General features: G+C 40.1%; 1 protein-coding gene across 4 annotated transcripts in view; it reads right to left on the reverse strand.

The window, feature by feature from the left end:
* The window catches only part of LOC131443358 (kinesin-like protein KIF13B), a 39,858-nt gene that overhangs the window by 1,886 nt on the left and 17,597 nt on the right, over positions 1 to 20,375 (reverse strand). The window contains exons 19-41 of one of the 4 annotated variants that reach the window (XM_058612913.1): positions 20,231 to 20,375; positions 19,982 to 20,144; positions 19,735 to 19,881; positions 18,411 to 18,560; positions 16,561 to 16,680; positions 15,769 to 15,942; positions 15,520 to 15,677; positions 14,774 to 14,906; positions 14,541 to 14,687; positions 14,427 to 14,456; positions 14,213 to 14,312; positions 13,289 to 13,415; positions 13,101 to 13,156; positions 12,890 to 13,008; positions 12,628 to 12,801; positions 12,419 to 12,511; positions 10,515 to 10,667; positions 10,077 to 10,154; positions 8,728 to 8,784; positions 8,149 to 8,257; positions 7,762 to 7,880; positions 3,431 to 3,496; positions 109 to 1,540 (exon numbers count right to left, since the gene is read on the reverse strand). The exon at positions 20,231 to 20,375 is cut by the window's right edge and continues 57 nt beyond it. In XM_058612913.1, coding sequence (XP_058468896.1) covers positions 109 to 1,540; positions 3,431 to 3,496; positions 7,762 to 7,880; positions 8,149 to 8,257; positions 8,728 to 8,784; positions 10,077 to 10,154; positions 10,515 to 10,667; positions 12,419 to 12,511; positions 12,628 to 12,801; positions 12,890 to 13,008; positions 13,101 to 13,156; positions 13,289 to 13,415; positions 14,213 to 14,312; positions 14,427 to 14,456; positions 14,541 to 14,687; positions 14,774 to 14,906; positions 15,520 to 15,677; positions 15,769 to 15,942; positions 16,561 to 16,680; positions 18,411 to 18,560; positions 19,735 to 19,881; positions 19,982 to 20,144; positions 20,231 to 20,375 — 4,050 coding nt within the window. The remainder of the gene's footprint in view (positions 1 to 108; positions 1,541 to 3,430; positions 3,497 to 7,761; positions 7,881 to 8,148; positions 8,258 to 8,727; positions 8,785 to 10,076; positions 10,155 to 10,514; positions 10,668 to 12,418; positions 12,512 to 12,627; positions 12,802 to 12,889; positions 13,009 to 13,100; positions 13,157 to 13,288; positions 13,416 to 14,212; positions 14,313 to 14,426; positions 14,457 to 14,540; positions 14,688 to 14,773; positions 14,907 to 15,519; positions 15,678 to 15,768; positions 15,943 to 16,560; positions 16,681 to 18,410; positions 18,561 to 19,734; positions 19,882 to 19,981; positions 20,145 to 20,230) is intronic. The other 3 variants (XM_058612915.1, XM_058612916.1, XM_058612917.1) reach the window with 3 other exon arrangements.

The raw sequence follows: 20,375 nt of genomic DNA on the forward strand, positions 1-20,375 counted from the left end.
ACAAACGTCAGTTCCCAGGCTATTAAGGGTCTAAAACCTGTATTTTGTCCTCAACTATCCCTCAAAATCAAAGTCAAATGTTGTAGGAGAATGACCAGAAAGACTCACCTGCTGGTACCTCCAGTTCTACTCCCACCCAGGTACCTGCAGCAAAGTCGGTGGGTCCCACGTATCGTACAGTCCCGCTCTTATTGGCCCCCACAGTTACAAACTCGCCTTCTTTCAGCCACTCGGGAAGAACAGCGGACGTCGCTGCGTCTCCCTCCTCAGAGTCAGAGATGATTTCCAGACCTTCCACCGGCACAGAGAGGTTGACGCTGCTGGCCTGATCCCCGGCCCCGGGGTCCTCCTCGTCCAGCATACGATGGAAGGACTTGAGGTCTTTGGACTTTACCTTCTGGATTTTGAAGGGGTTGCTGACTGCGGAGGCTGCGGGTAAGGGAGGCTGACTGTCGGGAGCTGTGGTGACCTCTGGAGATGCAGTGGCAGGTTCTTCCTGTTGAAGCTCATCTGTTGCTTCAGATGAGGTCGTGTTGTTTGGATCTGAGGCCTCAGAAGTTGGCTGTTCCTCTGGAGGTGGAGGAGCGGAGTCTTCAGATGGTTCTGGAGCAGGAGCAGGAGCTGGGTCTTCAGATGGTTCTGGAGCAGGAGCAGGAGCTGGGTCTTCAGATGGTTCTGGAGCAGGAGCAGGAGCAGGAGCTGGGTCTTCAGATGGTTCTGGGGCAGGAGCAGGAGCTGGGTCTTCAGATGGTTCTGGAGCAGGAGCAGGAGCTGGGTCTTCAGATGGTTCTGGAGCAGGAGCTGTGTCTGGATCTTGAATACTGTCAAAGACTTCTGGGTCTGGTTTTGGTTCCTGAGGCTCTGAGGTTATTGATTCCAGCTGATTCGGACCTTCTTGTTCAGGTGGTTGTGTTTCAGCTTCTGTGGGTTTGAGCTCTTCTCTCACTGGAGTTTCTGATCCTGACTCGTGTATTTGTGGTAATTCCACGTGTTTGATTTCATTCTGCTGTGATTCCACTGATTCTTCTAATATCTCCAAATTGTCTAATCCACTCTGGTCCGTTGTGGACTCTTGTTTTTGTTCGTCTTGGCCTGGTGCGTCCGACTCTGCAGCTGAATCGGGCTCCTCCATCGGGACCGACAGAGACTGATGTGGTTCTTGCGGACTTAGATTTGAATCTGATGGAGTGTCACATTCATTGGGAAGTGGCGACTCGACCCGCTCTGCAGCTGCCAGCGATGACTCCTGAGGTTCTGATTGGTTCACAGGTAAGAATCGACGATAAGTGTCAGCGTACGTCGCTTCCTCTTCTTCATCCGGCACCATGTCAAAGCTCGACAACTGAGGCAGGTCCCAGCTCAGTGTGTAGACGTCCGACAGCGTTGCCGTGGAAACGCTGGTGGACATGTATCCACTGGAGTCCTCGCTCACCGGGCTCGGCGAGGATTCCTCCGTTTCTGGGATGATGGGCGGCGGGAGAGGCACAGATCTGGGGATTTCTGTCTCGATGTTGGCAGGAATAATTTCATCAATGGGAACCTGAGAGATGGTGACAATTGTATTAGTTTCACATTTCACCATGTATATATGTGTATATATGTGTATATATATATATATATATATATATATATATACACACACATATATACATACACACACACACACACACACACACACACACACACACACACACACACACACCATTTGTAATCACGTCTAATCCTACACAACTGTATTTACTGGCTGCTGTTCTTTACTGTGACACAGTGTTTGGCTTATTTACTTAATTACAACAAAGAGTCAGGAGAGCAGTCGTCCAAATAAGGATAGAAGTAGAAACAGTTTTCCAGTTACAATCCCCTCTCCTTAACCAGAATAAAAGCAGACAATAAATAAAACCATTACCTGAGAAAATTACAGCTATTCTTCAGCAGCTGTGTACAAACAGCATTACCAGGCTGTAGGATTTCTGCTCTTGAAACAAGCTCCAAATTAATTATAGTTAGGAGGTGTTTGTCAGCAAGTGTGAGGATTTTTCCAAATAAAGCTAAGTTCATTCACAAAGCAGGAGCTCCCTCGAGGAAAATTAACATCACAACCAAGTACTACAGTATGGAAGCCCATTTCTGCCAGAAAACAAAAAGAGAGAGATAAAACTTAGCCTTGAGAATAAAAATATCCTCTAAGAAAGTCGAAATTATGAGATAAAAAAGTCTAAATAATGACTTTTTATCTCATAATTATCACTTTTTATCTCATAATTTTGACTTAGTACCTCATAATTTTTACTTAATATCTCATAATTATGACTTTTTATTTCATAATTTTGATTTAGTACCTCATAATTTTGACTTAGTATCTCATAAGTTTTACTTAATATCTCATAATTATGACTTAGCTATCTCATAATTATGACTTTTTGTTTCATAAAAATGACTCTTTATCTCATAATTATGACTTAGTATCTCATAATTTTGACTTAGTATCTCATAATTTTGACTTAGTATCTCATAATTTTGACTTAGTATCTCATAATTTTGACTTAATATCTCATAATTATGACTTTAATTTCATAATTTTGACTTTTTGTCTCATAATTATGACTTGTTATCTCATAATTATGACTAAGTATCTCATAATTTTGACTTAGCTATCTCATAATTATGACTTTTTATCTCATAATTCTATGAGTATCTCATAATTATGACTTTTTATCTCATAATTTTGACTTTGTATTTCATAATTTTGACTTTTTGTCTCATAATTATGACTTTTTATCTCATAATTTTGACTTAGTATCTCATAATTATGACTTTTTATCTCATAATTTTAACTTAGTATCTCATAATTTTGACTTAGTATCTCATAATTATGACTTAGTATCTCATAATTATGACTTAGTATCTCATAATTATGACTTTTTATCTCATAATTGTGACTTTTTATCTCATAATTTTAACTTAGTATCTCATAATTTTGACTTAGTATCTCATAATGACTTAGTATCTCATAATTATGACTTTTTATCTCATAATTTTAACTTAGTATCTCATAATTTTGACTTAGTATCTCATAATTATGACTTAGTATCTCATAATTATGACTTTTTAATCTCATAATTGTGACTTTTTATCTCATAATTTTAACTTAGTATCTCATAATTTTGACTTAGTATCTCAAAATTTTGACTAAGTATCTCAAAATTTTGACTTAGCTGTCTCATAATTTTGACTTAGTATCTCATAATTTCTTTTCATCAAGTGGCAGAAATGGGTTTCCATAAAGCACTGAGGTCGACCAATGTGGTGTTTGTTCTGTGGCCGATAATTGATGCATTTTTTACCTTCTTTGTTTCCTCCATCTATTACAAAGGGTTTTCATAATGACACAGGCAGTACATAACAGACACATGGGGGTTGGAGAACTCACTGGTTGTTGGTGTTTGCTCATGCCCTCCTCAACACTGGCCGACTGCACCACGATACGCGGCAAGATCTGCGACAGGAGGAGAGTTTGAAAGAAATCAACGTCATTTCAGGTAAAACAGCAGATTTCTATATGTTATCAGGAGAAGGTTGGATGTAAATACAAGCCTGTAGATTAAGACAGGATGTGTGTGTGTGTGCAACTGTATCTTAGGGACTTTTTTCTGGCATAAACACTGACCTTGTCAGGACCAGTAGACCTCATGGAGAGCAAAACCTGGTCTGAATGAGGCAGAAGCTCATTTCTGAGAAAATGGTGAAGTTTTAAGGCTAAGATTTGGACTGTGGTTGGGTTAAGGTTAGGGATCAGGCTTTGTTTAGGTTGCCCAAATAAATGGAGATCAGTGCAATGTCCTAGGAAGAATAGCTGGACAACCCTATGTGTGTGTGTGTGTGTGTGGTGATGACAGCAGAACAGAAGTAGAACACGTGAGAGGAACTTAATCTGCTATAAGACACTAACATGACGGCTGTTTTACTGTATTATAAAATGCACAGATATGTTTCATAATTGTGAATCGTCGTTTTAGTGAAACAAAGCCCTGAAAATGAATAATAACAATAAAAAGAGGTTGATTTACTTTAGTAATCAGCGGTTGAGATGTTGATACGAGATGCAGAAAGTGTAATAAAAATATTTGCTCATCAGATCACTGAGACAGATAATCACGATGAACTGGTAAAACAATCAAGATAATTGCAGCGTAATTATAATTGCACCCATTATCATTTATCCCTATTCAAACCTTCCAGTTACCTCTTTCACACTCAATATGATCCGACAGCTGATTAAATATTGTGTGATTTTGCATCTCAACAGTTTCTTAAAAGTTTCTGAAGAGGGTAATGGAAGGAAAACAAACTGGAAAAAAATGTGTAATGAATTACGACGATTGTTCGACTGTGTGCTGAACAGACACAGCGGCGGAATATTAATCAGGGCGAGTGTTTGACTCTGTTGGCGCGCCGCACGCTGAGCGTGTCAACGCTTCGTTCTCCAGACGCTTCTCGTCCAATTTGAAAAGTTGGATTCGGGTCACGTCTTTGGCTCTGATCGCGATGACGACGCACACCTATGGTCAATTTAGAGCGTCCAATTTACCTAATCCCCATATTGCATGTTTCTGGACTGTGGGACGGCGAGAACGTGCCAACTCCGTGCAGAAAGGCCCTTTAAAGATTAGCATCTTTTAAAATGTGTTTTTATCAGAAAAAGGATGAAACTACTCATTATTACAGTGCTGTACGTACAGTCGATACTCTGGCTCTGTTCATTGTGTGCAAGTCCTGACAGTGAACCAGCTTACACCCTGAAACTGAGGAAGCTGAATGGAACACAGCCGTCATTATAACCTGTGACGTTGCTACGGTGACGTGTCAAAACATCATCAACAGACTCATTATCGCTCCTTTGTGAACGGGGAGGAAACAAAATGGCTGCTGTGTGCAGTATAAATAAACACTCCTATAAGAATATTGTAATGATTTTTTAGGGGAGTAATATTGTGGGAACTTAATCTTACTTCTACAAAGTAATAGCTTGGCAACAACACAGAAAATGGTAAATGTGTGAAGCTATTACATTTACCAAGCTATTACCTGTATATTTATATGGAAATAACATAGTATAACTGAAATATTATCTCCCTATTACAATATTATTATATAAAAAAAATAACATTTAGTTACATTACGATAATGTAACTAAATGTGCTTTTAACTCTTATTTAAATAACACTTGCTACAGTGCTAATCCTTTTTAAATATGAGATATAAACATGAATACGTAAATAAACCTGCTATGACCCACTTACAGAAGTACAGAAGGGAAATCTGAACCTGGAGCTTCAACGTTTTCCAATGAAATCAGATTAGTCTGAATCTGGCTACTGTAACAATTCAGATTTGAGATCAGGCCTAAAATTATTCATTCATCCCATTTACAAACACTATAGAGCAAGTCCTTTGTTTTCTTTGGAAACACAAACACGTGGGTGAGGTGCGACGACCTCGGAAACAAAGTACCAACAAGGACCTGACGTCTTTTTCAGTCGCAGCCAAACACCACCACGGCACATGCTTTCCCAAATTAGCTCCTCTCCACGACTCGCGGCGCTAATCAGCCAAATCAGACTCTGTAAGTGTTTGGCGGCGACGAAAAAGCTGCAGACTCCACAGTCACAGTGGCACATGATTGGCGCTCAGCGGACGAGGAGGCGGTGAGGGAGCGTCGAGGTTCACCTGCTCCTAATTAACCCTCCTCTACACACAGTGTGCTCCTGCCACGGTGGGGGAGGGAGGGGGGAGGTAGGGGGTGTTTGTGTGCAAGTGTCTGCTCTCTTCACAAACATTACACTTAGACGCACACGTCAATCACTCACAACACTGGTTATGATTCATCAAATGTAAAGTGGTGACTTAACAGTCAAGTTTTTTCCCGGATACTTTATGACTTACATTTCTCTCTCTTGATACCTTGATATTTCAGTATCATCAGGATCTGAGCCTTCATTACCGTCATTGCTTTTATTGTGAATCCTTTGAGAGATAATCTGAAAGGATGAGTTACCTCAGCTATAAACTAAAGTTATTACTTTCATCGTTGCATTACCATAATTACACAGCGGTTTGTGCTGTAGGAAAAATTCCAACAGTTTCTGAAAGCTGAGAAGTTGCAACTTATAAACACAGGAACATAGTACATCATTTCTATTTTTTGACTCAAACAAATGATATTTTAAATGTTTATACTGTTCAAATTTCAAATTTAACACACAAAACGTATTTTCTGAATAAAACGTTTAGTTTTCCCTCATTTTATATTGTTAATACACTATTTTAACATGCAGCAAATTGTAAATAAATGCCAGATATTGAAAGTTATTGTTGGAAAAATGAGCAAAAGCACTTACTCACAGGACATTTTCTGGCCCTTTTGTGGTTAAATAGTCCAGACGGACATTTTGAGGCTTAATGTCACAAGCTTTGGGCAGATTTCAATAACCTAATTAAAAAAAAAAAGGAAAAATCCATGCATCCACTCATGATGGAAGTAGTTCTAAATGAATGTAAACATAATTAATACCGACCTAAGCATAAGACCTTGTACGTAATCTTATTTATTTACAATGTTTTAAGGCCAAAAATGCAGATGATTCATTTAAGGGCCTTTAAAACCCCACAGAAATGCTGAGAGAAGATAAATTAAGTTGAGTTTTGCAGACTGTATTGTGTTTTACTGTATTAAAAAAGGATAAACGTGACACTTTGCCCCTCAAACCTGACAACTCTATGGTCTATGGTCCAGATAATAATAAGTGTGGAGGAGGAGGAGGAGGAGGCGCGACTCTCACTGGAGTTTGACCAGAACCTGACACAAAGGGTCAAAGTCAAGGACCAAAGAGATTTAACAGAGTCAAACATGCTGCTGCAGCACTCCAACAATCAGGCCTTAATGGTTGAGTAGCAAGAAAAGAAAAAAAAAAGCCACTTTAAGTAAAAGCAATATGACAGCCTGATTAGAGTTTGCTAAACGGAAGCACAATGAGTGCATGAAGCCAGAGACCAGAAGTAAAAATGGTAATTTTTGCGCAGATATCCAAACACTGTGAACATCAGTCACTGTTCATCACATGGACAACAGCAGTCACACAGTGAGGCGTGATGGTGGGACTGGGAAACAGCTTCACTTTTACTGGAGTGATTTTGGGGACAGTTGTGCAGGCATAAAAACCCGGATAAAACCTCACAGGTCTGGATCAGGATCTGCCGAGAGACCCGAGCAACTCCTGCATTTATTCATTTATGAGAGACGCCTGTTTTTCCTCTTAATTCAACATAATTAAAATGTTTTCTCAGGGTCAGAGAGTGCAGACGGACAGGTAATGGTGTTCATTTATAATGAAACACACCACATATTACAAAAGAGTGCAAAAATAGAAGCGGTCTGTACATTTACTGAAGCCACTGATTGAAAATGTACTTGGGTTGAGCTAAAAGCACACTTTTCCATTTCTACTTTATCATCTGTGTTTTTGCAAATGTCTGAAAACCACTTATCTTGGGCACAGAGACATTTACACACTTTATCTGTTTATCATTTAGCGTTTCCATCTGTATGAGCTCTGTTTCCATAGCGACAGAAGAAGTGGGACTCGCCGCTGATGAGTACAGAGTATATTTAGATTCAGGCTGCGGCGATGCACGTAAACTTTAAAGCACTGATAAGAGAGCAGACTGAATTCAAGCACAAATGAAAGGAAAGAATGGATGTACCTGCTGAGGGACAGCCGTCTGCGCTCGACTATCTTCCTTCCCACCAGGAAGCAGCGACTTGAGCAGCTTAGGCACGGCCTTCACTGGAGAGAGATAAGATGTGGCAAAGCCTGAATGCACTGAGAGAGGAGGAGGTTTCCGGGGTAGGAAGTGAAAGAAGTGAAGAAAACAGGAGCAGAGGGAAGAAGGAGCAGGAAACAAAGATAAAAGACGGGGAGGAATGTGTTAGCAAAGAGGAAGACAAGTGACAAACTAAGATTCAGAGTAAAGGAACAGATGCAGTTGGCCATAGGGGAAAACATTATATGTAGAGGAAAGGGGGGAAAAGATCCAAAGCCAACGACAGGACAACTAAGTTAGAAGATGAAGGGTTTTTATTGGTCGTACCTGTTTCTGGGTTCAGACTCTGGGATATAGAACTGGGCATTGTGCGTCTGGACGGAGGAGGAGGAGGAGGAGGAGGCACCACACACAGGTCTTGGTGACTCTTCCAGCTCTGCACACACAGGAGGACAGACAAGATGAACACACACACACATATAAACACAGCTAATATGGCTGAACGCAGCATTTACGTGTAATCTTTGACCTTGAGCAGACTCTGTTGGTTACAGAAAGAATAACAACAAGGTACTGAACCTTACTTTCAACTATATAACTTGCCCAACAAGAGAAAGTGTGATATATGTAAAGCATTTCATCTTTTCTTTATTCATCTCATCTCCTGGTTAATACAGTTTATACTTGTACTATAATCATAAGTTGCACTAACATGTAGAAAAGGGAGCAAATGCTCGTTTCTTGGAGTTCTGACAAACCTCTGAGGTCTGCAGCGCTGAGTTGAGCTGTGAATCATACGAGCCGCCACTAGTGTAAACGACCTAATGTGTTTAAATATTTTAAATAAATAATACACAATCATAATTAAATACAAAAAAAATGAGAAGATTAGTTGACATGACTCACATTCAAGTCATTGAGCTGATGAGAAGAGGAGTAGAGATCCAGACTGCTGGCTGTCAGCTGGTTAAAGAGTTACAGGTTCAGAGCCCAAGTGTTAGTGAGACACGTTAGCAGCACTGTGAGACAGGTTAATATCAGTGAGACACGTTAGCAGCACTGTGACAACAGTGAGACAGGTTAACAGCAGTCAGATAGGTTAATATCAGTGAGCTAAGTTAGCTGCAGTGACACTGGTTAACTGCAGTGAGACAGGTCAACAGCAGTGAGACAAGTTAACAGCAGTGAGACAAGTCAACAGCAGTGAGACAGGTCAACAGCATTGAGACTGGTTAACATCAGTGAGACTGGTTAATGTCAGTGAGACAAGTTAGCTGCAGTGACACTGGTTAATTGCAGCAGTGAGACAAGTTAATATCAGTGAGACAAGTTAGCTGCAGTGACACTGGTTAATTACAGTGAGACAGGTCAACAGCAGTGAGACAAGTTAACAGCAGTGAGACACATCAACAGCAGTGAGACACGTCAACAGCAGTGAGACAAGTCAAAAGCAGTGAGACACGTCAACAGCAGTGAGACAAGTTAAAAGCAATGACACAGGTCAACAGCAGTGAGACAGGTCAACAGCAGTGAAACAGGTCAACAGCATTGAGATTGGTTAATGTCAGTGAGACAAGTTAGCTGCAGTGAGACTGGTTAGTTGCAGTGAGACAGGTCAACAGCAGTGAGACAAGTTAACCCCAGAATAAGAAGGAGCCCCGTGTGAGTTACTGATGCTGCAGTTTGCAGTGTTTAGATTTACAAGGCTGTTGTGTCAGAGCCTGTTCCCCCATCAATTTATGTTTATTTTTATTCCTTCCTGTAACCAGACCAATGTTTTCCCTGCAGTCCTAAATGTCAGGCCAACCCAACCCTTCCTTAATCGCATGGTTACAGTATCACTGCGATGCTGTAACATAACAGCGTGAAGAAAAACCATAAATAAGGATGAGACACGGACTGAAACACATGATATGATGCATAAAAACAAAGTTCCAACAGTGTCACAATTATTCTGCTTCCAAAGTTTACAGATTTGATGTGACTTATGGTAATGTACAAGAGTTTATCCTTGTTGGAAAGCAACCACCTTTTTTTTTTTTTTTTTTTTTTTTTTTACACAGTAGGACCTTAAACCATCAGATCCACAATAAAAACAATAAAACAGTCACATAATCCAGAAAAATATAAGGAAGTCAAACTAATAAAATTCTTTTCAGCATCTCAATGAAATGATGATTCATTTGTTCATTTTCATGTTCAGTGACACCCTTTAAAGTTTAAAGCAGGATCATCCAAGTAGAAAACAAACTTACCCGGTTGATATTTGGAGTGCTCAGGCAGCGTTGGGGAGGTTTCCCTTTGACCCCCAGCTGTTCCCTCACAGTCACCTCCTACACACACACACACACACACACACAGAGAGGATCATGTAACCAGTCCAGAATTACAATCACAATCATTAAATACAAACATAACATGAAAGACGTCCATGCTCCTGTGACATTAGCAGTAAATCCTATGATTCATTAAATGTGCTTTCACTCAGAACCTCTGAGTTCCTCAGACTCATTTTCTCCTTTGGTTGTTTTTTGTCAGTCAGGGGAATAAAAACATGCTGGGATGACATTTTACAAACTGCACGACGACTGGAAAAGACAATGAGGTTTTAATGTGCTGATGCTTGAGAGGAGCAGTGGCTTGTGGCGACAAACTCAGAGCCTCAGGTGTTGATGAAGATGTTTTCCCCTGACCTGTCTGAGCCGGTCCAGCGTGAGGATGTTCTCCACAGCCAGGATGCTGCGCAGGTATTTCTCTATGGCTGCTTCACTGTCAGCTGACTGGTCGTCCTCAGCGCTGGCAGCGAGCCTGGCCAACATCTCTCTGTCCTCTGGGCCGTGGATGTCCTGTGACGCAGGGACACAGGGAAGTGTTGATTTACTCTGGTTTATTGACTTTCACATCAAATAATTTAAGTCATGGGCACTTACCTTAATATTAACAGCTCTTAAAAATATGCAGGAGTGGACTAAATGCTCCATTACAAAATTTGTATAAACCACTCTCTTAATGACTTAAGTTTGCGTCTTTGAGTTGCTGCACTAAAGCACAAACATACAGTAATTATAGGAGCATCAAGCCTCTAACACAGTGATTCTAAAACTCTGGGTTGGGACACACAGATGGGGCGTGAGAGATTATTTTTGGTTCCTCAAACTAATTTGCAGATATATACAGTATATATATATATATATATATATATATATATATATATATATATATATATATATATATATATATATACATATATATATATACATACACACATATATATACACATATATATATATATACACACACATATATACACATATATATACACATATATACACATATATATACATACACATATATACACACATATATATATACACACACACACACATATACATATATATTTACACACATATATATACATACATACATATATACACATATATACACATATACATACACACATACATATACATATATACACATATATATACATATATACATATATACACATATATACACATATACATACAGTATATATATATTTTAGGCGCACATGCTGTATTGTTATATGTATAAAGTGTCTTATGTGTTTTATTCTGCTTCTATCGTCACACACCAATTAACATTTGACATGTTTTACAAACTGAAATATAGTTGTGGGGAAGATAAAGTTTCTGTCGACCTAAAGGCATATGAAAATATTGATGATGAATAGAAAACAAACATGTATTGTGGTTTATTTGGAGCTTTTTAAAAAGCCAGACGTACAGCCTTAAAATATGAACAACCTTCTCCTTATTCCATATCTTACATCTTGCACCAACTGTGGTAGAGAATAAACACATTTCCTCAAGTGCTGCACTTAAGTTCAATTATACTCAATCCAGGCTATTTCTACTTTTGATGCATCCTGACCTTCTTCAGCCTCCCCTTCATGGTAAACGTTCTACTTTCTACTTCATCATATTTGATGCAACTTCTGGTGTCGTATAGTCTGTTCACATCTCAGACGTCTGAGTCGCTGGCAGCTCCACCAAAATGGGATTTCTCACATGATTAAAGCATAAAACAGCTTTGTGTACGTGAACTCTTATTTCCTCCTTATTTCCTCTCCCATTAGTCATCACCCAACCACTACACTTACTGATACTTCACCTTTATTTTGCTGCAAATACTTTTGTCTTTTTATTTGAGCAGGATTATTTCACACAAGACCTTAACCTGTGTGTGTGAGTGTGTGTGTATATATATACACATATACATACACACATACATATATACACACATATACACACACACATATATATACACACACACACATATACATACATACATATATACACATATATATGTATATATACATACATACATATATATATACACACACACACACACACACATATACATATATATATATACACACACACACACACACACACACATATACATACATACATACATATATATACATACACATATATATATATAAATATAAATAACCGTGCTGTGCCGTGCCGTGCCGAGGCGAGTCAACACGTGAATGAGTAATTTACTGTTTAATAATTGGAAAAAAAAACAAACAACTGAGTCCAGTTCTTACCCCTGGGATGTTGGAGACTATTTCAAACGTGACCCCACAGCCGGGGATGGTGCTGCGCTGAGACATCCTCTTCAGCAGACTCTGGGCAAAACCCTGACACACAACAACAACAACAACAACAACATGTCAATTCTACTCATCTCCTTAGTGCACATGGGATAATGAAAGTGGAGACAGTGACCAGGTCATGTCAGCAGTAAACAGCCCACCTGTTTCCCGACGAGGTTGACACAGATGCGTTTCCTGAGGACCAGCTGCATGTGAGCCGGGTGGCTGAGCTGGACCACAGTGCGAACCGTCAGGTAAACCCCCTCGCCCGACGCCACGCGACTCAGCTGAGGGCACTCGTGAACCGTCGAGTCCCAGGAAGCCTCCACCTTTATCTGGACACATTAAGAATCATGGGAAATTTGTCACAAAGATCAACTATTTGTATTCTCAACTGGGATTCAGAGATTACAGTCTCAGCACCTCTGGATTGTAGTGTTTAACAATATGAAGGTCAAAGAACTCGTCATCATTCTCCCCACTGAGTACCGCGTCCAGTCCCCCAGCCAATGACGATGAAAGACTGGACTGGAAATCATCAGCTGGAGAGAGAAGAAAGACAGAGTGTTTATGGCCTTGTTGGTTCCAAGAACAGAGGATCTGACTGAATTAGGACAAAAACAAACAAACACACCACTGAGATCCAGAAACAGGACAGGAATGTGTGTTTCCATTCCAGAGACAGGAACCCTGCAGAGAAACAGCAACATCATTACACTGATGAGAAACCACGTCCATGACATCTGATCCTGAGCGGCACAGCGACAAAACAACGGCTCCGAGTTGTTACCAAGATTTTGCCTGCGTTGGACTTTGAGCTACCTTTCTGCTGGCGCTCCTGGGATGCCGCTGCCAGTTGACGGCACCAGGACAGCGTTTCTTTCTTCTGTGAGAGTCAGACGACACTCCAGCAGCTGGGACTCTCTCTCAACATCATCCTCTGACTTATCTGGAGTGCAAATATGGGGGTGCTTCATGAAAACAGCAACAAAAAGACACCTTTTGTGACGTTAAACAACCTAACACTCATACATGTGGTAATAAATGTTCTGCAGTAGACCAGGGTGATGGACGATTATTAACTATTATTCTATTTATATTCTGTTGTCCAAAGAAATTATTCTCAAAATAATCTGAACATGTTGTAACAACAATTACGTGATTATCACTTGATTACTAAATGAATCCCCTATTATTTTTGATAATTGATGAATTGGTTTGTTTTATACAACAAAGTTTTTGTGAATTCAGCTTCTTAAACATCAATATGTTCTGTTTTCATTGATTTATGCACAAAAGGAAAACAAACAAATTAAAGAACAAATTAATCAATCAATGAAAACAATCAACAGATTAATCAATTAAAAAAAAAACCTTAGCGCTATCCTATTTGTCACATTTGTGACACACTACATCATCGTTCTGATAACATTATATGGATGACATAAAGATTATTTACAGGACAGAAACTGTCTACTATTTAGAATAACAACAATAGTTTGTTCTAAATGGTAAATAATAACTTAGTAACAGCTGCAATGTGGATTTTGCATGTATGTTAGAAATTGTCAAAAAATACGAGAAGGTCAAAATTCAGTCGATCATTAAAACTGAAGCACAGGTGGAAATGAGACGCATCTATAAAAAGTGAATACAGACTAGAAAATAGATAAGTGGAAATGTTGCTGCTGGAGCACGCGCTTGTGATCATAAACGTCGACTGCCGAGTGTGATCCGCAGCTTCACCTGGTTTGGAAACTATCTTCTGTAGCTGCTGGTCCAAATACTCCTGCCTCTGAGTGAGCGTGACCATCCACTGTTCTCTCATCCTCTCCAGGTCCACTTCCTAATGAGCACACACACACACACAGAGGCAGAAACACACATTCAGACTTCTCACAGGAGAAACAAAAGTCCCAAGCCTATTATAAAGCCGTTATTTATTTATTTTTTTACTTACTTGATAACTGTCCATGTCTTCATCACCACCCTGAAATGAAACCAGAGAAACATTTAGAAGAAGTAATGTAAAATCCTCTCATATCAACACAGCAGACTGTCTTTCCTCGCTCACCCAGTGTAATTCACTGCCTCTGGAGAGACGCGTCTGTCGGACCTTGACGTCTCCAATGGACACAGAGAGGACGGAGGCAGCAATGAGGGGCATGGTGCCCGAGTCACACACGGGCCGCACCTCCACGCGGACGCGACGAGACTGACCCTGAGGGAGCAGATTTACACTTGAGTGACAAATCAACATAAATCCAGGCTCTTTGATGACTATGATGATGAGGACGATGATGATACCTGTCTAAGCTGGAAGATTCCTCCAGTGCGTACGTCTTTGGCGGGCAGAACCTCCACAGCTGTGAACTCTCCGGCCTCATTCAGCTCCATCAGCTGCACCCACAACTCCAGCCGACGAGTCACCTCACTCCACCTGCGGGTGAGAGACACAACGCGGTCAGATCTGACATTAAAGTGTCTGTAAACTGATAAAAGAACATCTCTGCTGACTTTGTTGCCACACAGAAAAATGTAACCACTTAACTAATATGAATTCATTACTTCCTGGGGATATGCATTTGATTAAATGTGTCTTTTTGGATTCTCAAAGATTAAGTCAAAGTTTCTGATGTATATGTGAGAAAGACATTTTATATCTTACATTATTTAAATAACTGGGAAATCTGGAATGTGTGACTGAGTGTGAACAGCAATGTCAGTTTGATATCACTATGACTATTTAATATTTTGATTGGAAAAAAAACAAACAAACAACACCAACAAACAAAAACCTATTTTGAATATAATTAAAGAGCCAAATTTTAAAGTAAAAAAAAACTATTTTTATTAATTTTAACTATGGCTCAGTTAAAACAGGTTTGAAAAATGTCTTTACTGCCTTTTAAAAACTAATTCCAACACATTATACAATGAAACTACAAGTTAATATTAATAGTGTTCCAGACTTCAGTACTCCTCGTCCAGGTGACAAGTGTGTTTGTGTTGCGTCTGCATGGATTTCACTGATAGTGATAGTGATACTCCACCTCTCTCTGAGGGATCTGGTCTTGGCTTGGATCACCCCGAGGTCCCAGAGCGCCAGGTTTCTGCGATGGATTTCCTGTTTGTGACCAAACACTTCGACGGCCAAAGCCCCTTCAGCCAAAAAGTCCACAAAGTCTTCCGACACTGGCACAGACAACTCCTGCACACACAGAAAAGAGAGTAAATTTGACATTTTCTGTCTTTTCCTGCGTCTTTATTGACACTGCTTTTCAAGTGTTTTTTGTTTTTACCTTGGTGCTGTCAAAGACCACGCTGCACTGAGGGTCTCTCGTGTCAGATGAAGAAGTGGACGGTGCCATCTCTGGAGCGATGAACACGGGCTCTTCTTGTCCCCAGAAGTGGTACTGGCAGAAGACAAAGTTGGAAAGATGGCGAGGAAGACCAGTAGCCTGGAGGATTTTCACCTGGGAGAGAGCGAGGATGAGGATATTTTGTTATACATGCAGCAACAGAGAAATATCACTATTTTTGCAGTTGGTTTGAGCCTCAGACTCCAATGTGCAAACAAGAACCTCAGCTGTTCACAGTATAACGTGCCAAAATAAGGCTGCTTTAGAGATGTATTGTTAAAGTATTATTCTTTGGCTCAAACAACCCATTTATTCAGTTTCCAAGAAAACAAAGTCTAACAAAGATAACTACGATATTAAGTCGACTTTGAGTTAATTAAAATGGTCACATTTCACAGCACAGTGAGCTGGAGAAAGTCATGATAGAGAGCAGACACAACAATCCGTCTGCCTGCCAGATCCATAATTAATTTCTGACTGCAGTATTTTCCCATGGGCAGTACCTCAGATTGAAGTTGAACTCACTTCCACTTTAATGGTTACTGGAAACATATTTAAAGTATGTTTATCAGACACTTGAATGCATTGTTAAGTCTGTCTGTGAGTAAACGTCGTTATACAGCATTCAAAACTAGTCTCTCTTGTGAATGAGACCCTGACGTCTTCCTGGATTTAACTCGATTCTACATGAATAAATGACAGTCGGGTACGTTAATGAAGCCACTTTCTCACCACACAGTCCAGGTTACGTTCCACTGAATCTCCATCCGTGTTGTGGATCTGCACTGGACCCCCTTCTTCCTCAGAGCCTTCTGTCCCCCGCCACAGCTCCACATGCAGCCGTCCAGCCACCTGACACACACACACACACAGATAAAACATACAGATGATGTTTTTAATCACATATTCAGACATATGTTAGTGTATTATTGAAAACCACATATTCAAAATAATTATTAAAGAACTATATAAAAATATCATTTCTGGATTGTATCACACAACACTATTGATTAACACTTTTTTTCATTTGATTATTCTACTAAACAGGAAACACCTGAAAATGATCAAATCATTTTCGACATATCCAGTAGAAAATATATATTTATTTTTGCCAATTACAGTTTTACAACATTAAACTGTAAAATTAAAGGCTTGTTTTGTTTTTCCAAAACAATTTATTAATTGACATTTTCTTATAGACACATACAAGGGCTTGTTTTTTTGTTTTTATCCCTTCTCTCTTCTGGCATTTGTAATTGCTTCTGACATTTTTCATGATTTTTATGACATTTTCAGCCCAGTCCAATTCTCCCAATACTTAAACTTAGTAAAAATAGTATAAACAAATGCTTATTTACACAACACACCCACATAGAACAACATTAGCACCCATTTACAGTCGTGCAACTGGCCACCTTATGTATGTAAGTACAATGTTCATTCTCCTATTCTTCTCTAGTTTGAGTAGAACTCCCTTGTTCACCAACTAAAATAATATTAATTCATAATATTACATAACAGCATGGGCTCAAAAACACCCATACCAAATCAGACATGTGGCCTCCCTATATAATCAGGCAGAGGCCTGTCCACTGGCATCATTGTTGCATATTGAAAAAAGATACAATTTGCTTAGTTTTGACACCTTTACCAAATTCCAAATACCACATTTCTTAAATAAGTGTCTAAATGTGTCAAAACAGCAATAGCTATAAGCTCTTTGTGCGGCACATCGGCTTCATCCTCTGTCTTGTTACTATGTTAAACTGCATTTATCTAATACATAAATCAATGAATGAATAATAACTTGGTGCCATTCTCACAGTAAACAGCTGTGGTTAAAAACAAGCCCAGTGAGAGCAGTGAGACGACACAATTGCAAAAACAAAAACAACTCTTAACCGCAAAAACACCAGAAGAATGAGCTGTAAGAATAGATCTGAGGGGAAACTGTTATGATATGACATGAGTGATAATTCTCTGTGAGTCACAGTAATTAAAAGGTACATCAGGCAGGACTTCTTCCATGATAACAATCCTGTAATAACTTTCCAGCATAATGTAAATCAAGTCAACTGAGAGAGAGAAAACAAGACTTTTGCTCTTCCTCTGTGCCGTTTACAGCCTCGCAACCGAGACTCTAGCATCACAGGGGAGTTTTGACCAATCACTGCACACGTTTACAAAGACAAGGAAACGAGTTGTATAATAAACACAATAAAACATTTGTCAAGATCAGCAGAGGGTTTCAGAGATGATAGATTACTCTCTGTTTTGGTATTGTATTCGTCCATGCTCGTCTGATGAGAGGAGCTCAGACGACAGAGCTAAAAACGTGAGTATTTTTCTGTCCTGCGGATTAAAACAAAAATCCACTAACTTTCCAGCTCACCTGCCAACAACCGCAGCTTTGGATCAATGGTTACACACATTAAATATTGATTAGTGCAGCTGTAATTAATTCATCATCAAAAACAAATGCTAAATGGATCGACAAAATTAATCCGTTTGGTGTCATCTGCAACCCGACATGATTCAGAAGAACACACCTAACAGGTGACAATGGCAGAACACACTCTTACCTCTCCCTTCTGGTTGATGATGGGCACCGCGTACTGCAGCTTGACGTCGTAGAACAGACAGGCCAGGAAAACGTTGGCCACGCCGATCAGACTGTGATTCTCCTGCTCGTCGAAGAACGGGTCGGCACGTTTGAAATAGGACCGCATCACCTGGTTAAGGGTCAAAGCAGAGCAGTAATGGTGCGAGACTGGTTAATTAACCTGAAATTAAATCGTCCTGCATATGGATTCTAGGCTGGAAATACATTTGGACTTTTTGATGTCTATGTCTCAATTTATTTACTAAATCTGGGTAAAAGTTGGTTTTACTAATCAGAAAGTTAGGATATCTTAAAACAGACTCCACTGGTTACAAAATGAGCTCCACTTGAATGGAAGTCTGTGGGAAAATTAACCTACATTTCACTTGATTTATAACGTCGGTAAAACATTTTCCTAAGGAGTTAATGGTCTCAATCACTAGTTTCAGGTCTTCAACAGCGCATGATCAGTTTTGTAAATTATATTCCTTATTTAAAAGAAAAAAAAAAAAATACAGTATGGCACATACACGTGTTAAGTATTGAATTCAGGTGTTTCAATGAGGCTTTGGGCTCGGCCCTTATCTCCAATGAAGGACAAACTTAACGCTTCAGCATATCAATTTGAAGTTTGCGACAGTTTGAGGAATTCCTTCTGTATTCCAACATGACTGAAAGCAAGGACTATAAAGACATGGTTTGACGAGTTTGGTGTGGAAGAACTTGACTGGGCCTCAACCCCATCGAGCACCTGTGGGATGAACTGGAACAGAGATTGAGAGCCAGGCTTTCCCGTCCAACATCAGTGCCTGATCTCATAAATGCTCTACAGGATGAATGGACACAAATTCACATAGAAACACTTAAAAACCTTAGGTTAAGTCTTCCAAAAGGTGTGTCCCTGTTTGTGTAATGGTCAGGCATCCAAATACTTTAGTATGAGTAAACACTCCAGTGTGATTGTTAGGATTATCTAACAGGAGCCTGGTTTCTGGGTGACATCTGTGAACATCCAGTCAATATGGCACTGACCAAAATGTGAATGTCGAGGTTTCAAAACAGGAGATCAGGTTTTTTTTTTTTTTTGAATGGGTGATGTCACGACCCGGTTACCACTTGGTTTTCCCTGCACATACAGTATTCTCTACTTATTCTGCATCCCAGCTTCTTAGCATTTAAATCAGTTTCAAAATGTCAAAATTATAAATTCTGACAGATATCGACTGACGACTGATGGGGATGAAAAACTGTGCCAACAAATTATAAATCACCAACTCATCAGGTTGTCATCACTCTCGACTCACAGGATTGTCTTCATCGAATTCCTTCCACTCCTGGTAGAGCTCTCTCATGTCCACCAGCCTGTTCTCCATCTTCTCCAGAGCCCAGATCTGCGTCCCTTTACCTTTACGACGGACCTGAACGGCCGGCTCGCTCAACACCAGATCACGCTATGAAAAAAAGAGGAGGTGTAGAAAAATCCACTAACACTTGGTCAGAAATTAAAGCCTGGTGTGAAGGGACTTTGAAGGCACACTATATATCCTCTACCTTCCTGTTGGCGTCCAGATTAGAAGCAGGAATCTGAAGAGTGACCAGATACTCTGTTCTCTTGTTCAGTTCCTCTGCGATGAAGCTGGCCTCCTGAGCCAGCAGGTTGGCCCGCACGATCTGCTCCCTGAGGCGGCGCAGGCTGCGAGTCATCATTGCCTCTCTGCACCACAGAACAACAAACGCAGGTTTTATGAAGTATCTGAATATGCACTTCTCTTTCAAAAGGAGAAACTGCCCCGCCCTCACCTGTCCTCACTCCACCGCCGCAGACGTTTGTGGGAGCCCGGTGATGTTACAGCAGCGGCACTGGCCGGGAGACCCGACACATCCAGTCTCTGACGGAGCTGCTGCAGCTCCTGCTCGTACATCTGCCTCTGCCGCTCCAAGGCAC

This window comes from Solea solea, chromosome 17 (genome assembly GCF_958295425.1).
Source record: "Solea solea chromosome 17, fSolSol10.1, whole genome shotgun sequence".
In the NCBI taxonomy this organism is placed as follows: Eukaryota; Metazoa; Chordata; class Actinopteri; order Pleuronectiformes; family Soleidae; genus Solea; species Solea solea.